The sequence below is a fragment of the Apostichopus japonicus genome, chromosome 22 (assembly GCF_037975245.1).
Source record: "Apostichopus japonicus isolate 1M-3 chromosome 22, ASM3797524v1, whole genome shotgun sequence".
Classification (NCBI taxonomy): domain Eukaryota; kingdom Metazoa; phylum Echinodermata; class Holothuroidea; order Aspidochirotida; family Stichopodidae; genus Apostichopus; species Apostichopus japonicus.
In genome coordinates, this window is record NC_092582.1 from 12,854,196 (window position 1) to 12,863,842 (window position 9,647).

General features: G+C 36.6%; 1 protein-coding gene across 1 annotated transcript; it reads left to right on the forward strand.

Moving 5' to 3' along the window:
* Nucleotides 1-1,185: 1,185 nt before the first annotated feature.
* Nucleotides 1,186-7,857, forward strand: LOC139963872 (alpha-1A adrenergic receptor-like). Its single transcript, XM_071965076.1, has one exon. The coding sequence runs from the start codon at nucleotides 3,725-3,727 to the stop codon at nucleotides 4,763-4,765; it is 1,041 nt and encodes a 346-aa protein (XP_071821177.1). The 5' UTR covers nucleotides 1,186-3,724; the 3' UTR covers nucleotides 4,766-7,857.
* Nucleotides 7,858-9,647: the final 1,790 nt, after the last annotated feature.

The window sequence follows — 9,647 nt, forward strand, 5'->3', positions numbered from 1 at the left end:
TATATTATGCTAACTTCAAATTTCAAGGATATCGGTCTCAACCAGGGCTGTTTGCACCAATACGGACCGATATCTTACAGAAGGGACATTTAAATTCGTGTACTCCAACGCAACATTTTTCCCCCAGGATGTCAAGTACACTCTGCGAGTGAAATTTTAAAAATAAAACCTAACCTATTTACATTTGGAATCGTGACAGGATTACATATCATTTTCATTTCATTAATCTTTGAACTAATATTTTGTAAGAGATAAGAATGCAACAAAGGTGAGAAACAATGACCGAAACAAATATTAGAAGGCTGTTAGTTGTGCGATATGGTGAATCTGCTTATAAAATAGCATTCATTAAACTATATACTTGAGAATTAACGTATATATTGTTAAAGAGGAATAATGAAAGTTGTTGAACCTAACGATGTAGTTCGAAGAACCGACGTGCTTAATCAACAGATTAGCTTTACAACATAGCAGGAAGAATAATCTTGTTAAAGGGGATACCGACGGTGGACGGTCGACGCTCCTCACTGACAGAATCTATATTGTTTGGAGAGTGACTAAATGTATGCCTATACCCATTACGTTATCACCATAAATCCGGAAACGTCATTTCTTTCTGAAGACTGCTTAAAAAGCGGGAAACAAAATTTGTAGGTTTTCTAACCTTTCAAAGTTAGATTTGGCTTCAGCACTATATAGATGTCTGCACTTGAGTCTCGGTGATAAGTTTAGCAAGTTTAGCAAGTTTGAAAAGCCCCCATACGTGATAAATAGATAAATCCTTACCACTATAAATAATATAAGCATAAACTTATAACGAATATAATTATACCTAAAGCGATGATAAGAGGTAGCTGATCAGTACTTGTTATGCCATTGCAAGGGATACGGTTTCCTTTTGCCTTGCACATATAAAGGCTAACCAGATTATATGAAGGACATATTGCAGACTAAACAGATCGCAATCTATATCATTGACCAACACTGAGATGCCGGTCGTATAAACTGAAAACGAGGCAAGAACACCCAAAAGTCGACAGACACAAGTTTTTGCATCACTTGGCTGTAGCCTCCATGCAGTGACTTATTATTAAAAGCTTGACATTAACGTTTTCATCATCTTTTAATACCCTAGTCACGAACCACATATATATGAGACGAAGTTAAAATCATAAAAGGCGCCCTCTTTAAGACGAGTTATCCTAGATGGCAGAGGGAACGTGAGGCCGTCTGACCATCTGTTGAAAACCAGCCGAGCGTTCGAAGCCTACTCAGTCAACTCTCAACAAGCTAGCGAGTCGGAAATTTTGACGGTAGCGGCATTTTGATTAAAAATTGCGATCAAACGGTGTGCGACGGGGAAATACAAGGTTCCGCATTGTTAGAAAGCTGTACTACGTAAAATGTTACAACGGAGCTATTTGGTTGTATAATATCAACCCGTGTACAGGAATAGATGGACGCCTAATGCATCCGTTCAGGAATGCTGCAATTCTAGCGCTGTGTTATATCATTTTCAATAACAACGGATTTTTTTTTTTGAATAATAACATAAGAAAAAATAAGGGTCTCTTTTTTTTGATGGCATCATCTGGGATATATAACGGTTAACATTTTACCCATTAAATTTTTAATTTTTTACGAAACTGTGGTTCTGGAAGCAAAAACAAACCCGTTAATATTTTATAAGACAGGATTTCGATAACAGAGTGAATTCCCAACGCACCGTCCGTGTAATTGATATTCACAACGGAGGAATTACCTAACTTTTGATGTTTCAATCATTCTAGGATAACTATTCGCAGACACCGACTGTCATCGAATTTTAGCTCATGCTAAAGAATTGGGTTGATTCATTGTGTGTGTGTGTGTGTGCGTTTGTCTGTATATATGTATTTGCGCTTATTGGAGATATCGACACACAAACGAAAGTTGCTGGTTTGGTAAAAACAATCATATTTTGAACAGTGTGTAATAATCTCGCAATCTAACCGGCATATCAACAGTCACATAATCCGATTTACACCCATGAGCTTATACATTGCTTCTATATTACCGACTTGATTTATCCTATAGGGGATGACAGCTTGCCTGGAATGAGATTTATTTCTCTCCGCCAGTACTTCGCCGTGTTATGTTTCATTTTCAAGTTTGTCTTGTTAGAAATATCAACCATGGGTAATATCCAACATACATGTAAGACATATTGACACCCCAGAGTGGGTCTGCCTATAGACGTTCTGCATGTTATCATGTTAAATTGTAACTCTTCAGATATTACAAGGGAAATTGTCATCAAGACCATATGTTAACTTAGTGAAACACCAATCAACAATTGTATCAAAATATGTTGTATTCGATGTGCAATGATCTTCCAAGAACTGGTAAGCAGTATAATATTGCAATGTATAGCCTAGAGATATGTTCACGCCACACCTTGTTAAACCGTCTGTCTATACCAGCACATGCAGCTAAAATTATTTCCACATGCGCCAGCAGCGTTCTTGCCTAAGTAAATAAATACATGCATGGTGGTATTTCTGATATTGATCAACTGAGCACTTACACAATATCTTTGGCTATGTGTGCGGCTTTTCTTATATAATTGGAGGAGCTTGTTTCGCAATTTAAGTCATCAAGTGAAAACCAAAAACCAAGAGTCTAGGCTAAGTCTATATCTCATTTATCGGGATATTCAGAAAACTGGAGCTACTTTAGGTTAATTGTACGTGTATCATGCCACTACGTGAAAATCAGAACACTATTGATTCAGTGATATGAAAGATTTATTTTAACACGTGATCATTGATTCAGACGGGACTAAATTTTGAAAGAACGAGAAAAGCGATATTAAAAAAAAATAGTAAAAAATAATTGTCAATTTTCGAATAGACCTACAACAACGATTCGCGTCATCTTGCATAATATATGAATGCATACGTGTGCTTACCAACAGGATTAAAAACACAGTTGTTCTTTAGCTAAGAACACACAAGACTATGCTATATGGTCCAGCACGCGGGCATGAGTTAAGCTAATCCACGACTTATCAACATTTGTACTCTATACTTGATACGGTTAACATTAAATATCAACAGTGAACTCAGACGTCTTTTATCTCGAAGGTCGTCGTTGCTTTACCACTGTGATAAGTCATTGTTTACATTCCCCGGTCTATGGACTTGTTTCCATTTCGGCTAATCGTGCGGACAAACCAAACAGCGATTAAGTTCACTTCATTCGTTCTCGTGCCCAGCATCAACATCGAAGTAAAGTCGACGTGTGCATTCATTATTATTGTTCACATGAATCGACACGGCAAGAAGAACTGTTTAATTACACTTTGAAAGTCACCGCTTTATGATGGATTTCATAGTTGAGAAATATGTACATCCTATATTTGAAATGAGCTGGTTATGATTATTCTATTTTATGATTATTCATATCTAGAAGTATACAGTTCCATTTATCGCATCTGAGAGAGCTGCTTTTGTAATTGACATTTTAGGAAAGGACTTAACTGAAATAAAGGTCATTTTCGTTACTCTTTTGCATTTTGTTTTGGAAGTAGACTTATCGGAACTTTGAATTTGGATCACTTTACGGACAAGAAGTTACGAAAAGTGGACAATCTCTCTTTGCTTTGGAAAAGTCAGCTTGTAACTGAGTCCAGGATTACTTGATCTATAGCCTATGATATTATATGACCAACTGAAAGTTCAAAATGGAGTATTTTAATTTCTCCAGCACTTCACCGGCCACAGATCCTCCCGAGGTAACTGAAACGCCATATTATGATGTTCCATTGCACAAAATTGTCCGTTTAATAGCTGTAGATATCACTGGTATTTTGAGTATTGTGTTAAACGCCATGAACCTGATTGTGCTAAAACACATCAACTGTTTTGGTGACGTCACAATGCAGATAATCAAAGTGCTAGCTATCGTCGACTTATGCACGGGTGTTGTTGTTATCGCATTGGAAAACTCCTATCTGTTAACTAGCATACCCGATAACTGGGGCGGATATTGCAAGACACTGTTTCCCATAGTAGTCTTTTGTGGATTATTTTCGTGTTTTCTGCTTGGTCTCTTAAGTTTTGATAGATACATGGCAATACGGAGGCCTCTAAGATACCCCGTACTATTTACCAATAAATGGTTAATAGTAATGATATCGATATGTGCATTCGTTGCATTATGTGACGTACTTCTGACGTCATGGAGAAAACTTCCATTGGATGGCTTCTTCTTCTTCGAACCGACTCGTTATTGCAGAATGGAGATCTCAGGCGATACGACCTCCGTGTTTCTTATGATCGGTAACTTAACTGTACTGGTGGCTGTCATAGCAATCACCTACATCAATGTCCATTTAGTTATCATTGCATGGCGTCATGCCACCAAGATAAGGGACTCAGAAGTCATGTCGCAAGGACCTGAAAGCGCCAACCTCACTGCTACCTCCGCGGCTGTGACCATGACGCCAACGCCCACTCGACGCCCGCGTGTGAAGCGTCGAAATGAATTTAGGGCGCTAAGGACGGTTCTGGTGATGACGTTATCCTTTTACCTTGCCTGGTTACCAATGTTTATAGATGTGACCATGTACGTGTTTTTTAAGTTCGATACGCCCGCAGCTTACGAGTTTGTGACGTATTATTTGCCATATTCGAATAGCTGGTGGAATCCAATCATATACTTACTAATGAACAGGGCATACCGCAAAGCTGCTAGGAGACACGTTCTATGTTTTTACAAGTGAGGTTCTACCAACAAAAAACGGTAAAGAAATACTGAAAATATGAAGAAAAAATATTGTAGAAAGACCTCGGCACTTTGGAGCTTGCTTTAAAGGCTTGATTCAACTTCAAGAAATCACGCTTAAATGGTAAAATATCGATTAAATTATCTTTTAATTAATAATATAATCTGTATTACAATGACGGACAATGTGTACAAAATAACAAACTAGAAAGAAAAGTTTTACAATAGATTATGTTACTAAATTGTCGAGGTTTCTAGGGCCGCTTAATTCCTTTCACAAACAAAACAAGACATCTGTATCCCAAGATAAAAATTTTTTGAATGTTGATTGTTTCTACAAACTTATGAATAATATCGAAAAAATATGTGACGTCACTAGGAGTTAGAAATCTACTCCATAAATCTTGAAAGGTGGTTGATTCTCTCGCCTTATATGACGACATATTTTATACGTTACGTGTGACATTTAAACGGCATAACATATATTTTGAATTTCTCTTCGGTGAGTCGAAACTCGATTAGGTTGATATATATATATATATATATATATATATATATATATATATATATATATATATATATATATATATATATATATATATATATATATATATATATATATATATATATACAAATATATATATATTATATATTCAGACCCGTGGCTATGCAGAAGTTCTAAACTGTATAGGCACCAACAGTTTAAGGAGGGTGCCGCACAATTCTTATGTCCTGTAATTTGTTTCATTTTTTGTTTTATACATAATAGTGGTCAAGGTTGGAAAGCACAGTAGTCTGCAAGGAGGGGTACGCCCCCTCCCTGTGTCCCTACCTGGTTACTGATCGTTATTATTATGATACATCCATTGTTATGGAGCTTACCGTATATAGTAGGCATTAATTCTTATTTATAGTGCATATTGAGAAACCACATCTGCCAATATTATGGAGTTTTTTTTGTCATATACCCAAAAGACTGCCACTGAAAATATCCTTCAAGTTTAATCCGTTCTCATATGAGTACCATCGATAGAACGATTGTCCCATGTTCAAGAGGTTTATTAGAAAGGTTAAGTGACTACTTCATAAGAAAGCAGGAGGTTCGACTTATGTGTGTGTGTGTGTGCTCAATAGGTTTTAAGGACACTATATTTAAGTTTGTTCTTTTTGCTGGTATTTTTACATTTTTGCAAATAGCTTCAAGTTATCCTTAAAATATAATATTCAGTTGTATAGATATTAATTTATTGATGCAGTTTAAACGTTTTGCGGACTTAAAAACTGTTACAAATGTGGATTTAGTTTGAAGAATAAATTTAAACGTGTAAAAGGTGTACAGACTTTCTGTACTATGTGTATACTTGCCGTTTAGTATAAGAGGCTGAAGGATCATTTTGTGTTTCTGGTCAGCATTGCTTCCTAATTTTACCAAATTGATCGAGTATTACTTGAAAGAATGCTACGACTTATAGAGACAAAAAAAAACATTTTCTTGAATTTGTTTGATAAAATAACCTATAAATAAGAGGGAAGAATGTGCTGTCTTAAACGATGTGATAGTATAAAAATCCCGAATAGTTTGAAAGTGTGAAAATATGTCTACAAAAAGAAAACTAATTATCGAGACCCGAGAACAGCTCGTCCGAGTTGCTGTTTGGCACTAGATATTAGGTAGGAAATTTTGCTCAAACAAGGTACATATAGTGAAAACAAGGATAGAAAAAGAGCGAATTTCACGTGCGATCTTCCTAACCATGTAACAATGTTCTAAGTGGTATACCATTGTGTCGGTATTGACGGCAATTGTTACACCACCCCCTCCCCTCCCCCTCCAGCCTACAGCTTCCTAGATATCATGGATACGCCACTGAATTTTACAATAACAAGGGCTTACATATAGAAAGTTATAAATTGGCCTAATTTCAACAGTCCTTACAAGCTCATGTTTCGGTATGTAGGTATTGAGGTATGCCTCCTTTAATCTATATAGACTAAAGCACATTGTATAATGTGCTATACTAAGTACGTATTCATAGTACACCTCAATGACCGTTATGTCAATTCACTGTATCGCTGTACTGTCTTAACATTAACACATCGTTTTGGGCCTATGCTGACTGGATGCAGGCGGAGTATGCCCTGATGTCAGATCGTTAGGCTGTGCAACGTGGTGTTGTTCAATGTATAGCCGTTATTCTTGTTATTCTATTTGCGCATTCACATTGTTTTTAGACTTCTAACTATAATAAAAGTAAAGAAAAACGTGGCACCCTTCCAGAAAATTGTTGGTTATTTTTTTTAATTTTTATCAAATTGTAACATTCTGAGATGAAAATGAATGTTATTGAGTGCTTTGTGTGAATGAACTGGTTTAATCGACGGTCTAACGTGCGTTTAAAGCAGAATAATGCAAGAACGTAAGTATAAACCTATGGCTGTATGCACTAGGCCGTAGACCTATAGTGCACTGAGCTTGAGTTATACCCCTGTTCGTGACTTATCCCGCGATAAACACACGGTAAACCGTTGATTAACCCATAATTATTGCATCTTCTATTTCCTAGCAAGACACACTTTTATAAATGTAAGCCTGACTGAAATTGTTTAACGAATGTACACACACATACGCGCGTACATACATGCACGCATACGCATATATATACATACACACATACATATTAACTCACTTACATACATACATATACATATGTGGATATTAATGTGTACATATAATAATGCATTCAACTCACCCATGACTTCAGTTAAATGCAAGCCTCGCAAACACTGGTACGGGCATAGCAGTATTTGAACAACGGATAACGTAACACTACACTGTGAAAACCATGGCAACCAGCACTTTTTACCTGCAATAAAATATAGAAGAAGAAACTAAAAGAGCCATACCTGTTTTACCATTCTCTTTTGGATATTTGTGAGTAAACATAACCAAGTACGCAAACCTAATGGGGCATAAAAACTGATTGAATACTGTACATTCTACAATTGAAGCTATGTATATGCTGTGTAAAGTCACAGCACGCTCATTACAGATATACATATTCGCATCATGCATTCAATTAACCACTGATCGAGCGTATATATACTTCGTGATTGAGATGGGTATAATACTACTACTACCAATAATAATAATAATAAAAATACTGTTATACGTGGTAGGATTTAGCCAACATGAAGCTGACATATATTCTGCATTGTCAGTAACTTTTGTTGTAGTATCGTAAAAATGTAGTATGAAATTTGGTTTTGATGACGATGGCGATGGTGATGATGCCAGTTTAAAGGATCACTGAGTTTGAACATCGGTGAACATTATTTGTGTTTTATAAAGGCTATATTGGGGGCACCAACACTGACTTAGACCTTTAAAGTATGTATCTCTTGCGTCGTCACAGCATTAGGGCATCGCAGATTGAGACATAATAACGTATTTAACTGTAACCATTTGTAACGTTTGATCGATAACAACATGTTACAGAACACGCAAGAGGTAACGGGGGTGGGTGGGGAGGCGGGGGGGGGTGGTAGTTCAAAACTGCAACGATGCCTACGTTGGAATGGCGCCTCCATAGGCGCTGAACATTGGTGTGACTCCTACCCACTCGTGGTCACTTTATAGATAGGTGGAGACATTACAATACGACTGAGATCAAATCGGTGTAATCGCATGAATAATGTTGATTGGCTCAAGGAAATGTCATTAACGATCCGAAATCTTATAACGAAAGCGCATTTTCTCTAAAATAATATAACCGTGGATATGCACTGCAGAAAACAGATTCTATGTTACATCTCGTATTATTGTGATTATATATACCAAGTCAGATTGGGACATATAACGTCCAAGTTAGGCTTCAACATGGCCACTATAACTTCTGAGTACTCACAATAATGTTGAGTAGAACTTTGATACCATATGAAAATGAAAATACATATTTAACACACTACCAGTGTTATAGGAGTTATATACACATAGCATTCTGTAACAGTGCAAATCTAGTAATTGACCACAGAACAGACACATGACTCAATTATTCTCAAGCTTAAACCACGAATACTGCAGCAACATGAGCTCCTCATTTTGGTTAAATGAACCATAAATTTACTTTGAGTGTATTATGCGGGTACGTTCTTATTCCACGCATTAGAGGAACTGTTTGCCCCGTCATGCAGGCATGGACAATGTGTGATACAATCCTGAAGAGAATTGCATATTAAAATTTACTATACTTTATTTTTATGCCAGAATTAGAAATGATGGCATATAAAGAAATATTTGAGAGATGCTCTTGAGAGTTTTTCACTTATATACTTAAGTTAATCGACAGACGAAAATGACTCGGTTGGGTCATGAGGTGACTTAGGTAAGTTGTTGACTTAGGTGAGTGTTCCATTTGGTGACTTGAAATACTTTAGTGTGTTTTAACCGTTTTAAGATGATTTTACCGTTGGGTATATAGGAGCTTTCTTTCACAGACTCAGACTAATTCAAATTTAGAGGTGGATATTGCAGGCCAACAATAAAATAAATTCTCACTCGTTGAAGCTGTTGGAATTCTCCCGGTTCAGAGTCAAGGGGGTTAGGTGGGCATTCTTTCGTTTGTCCAGCCATGCATAAAGAAATTTCCCCTGACCAAAATTTCAATATTTAAGAAATTTCAATATTCGTCGTTCGAGGTGTGATATTTGTGGAATCAATAGTTAAAGCCTTGCCGCTCTGATCGTTCCCAAAATATTATAACTCTTTGTAAAAATGGCGTTCCAGCTAATTTGAGTATATATAGTCATATGTCATTTTAAGGGTTGGATTGTGATAGGAAACCAAGTACTAAGTGTAATGGCGCCATGTTCACATGGTGGCG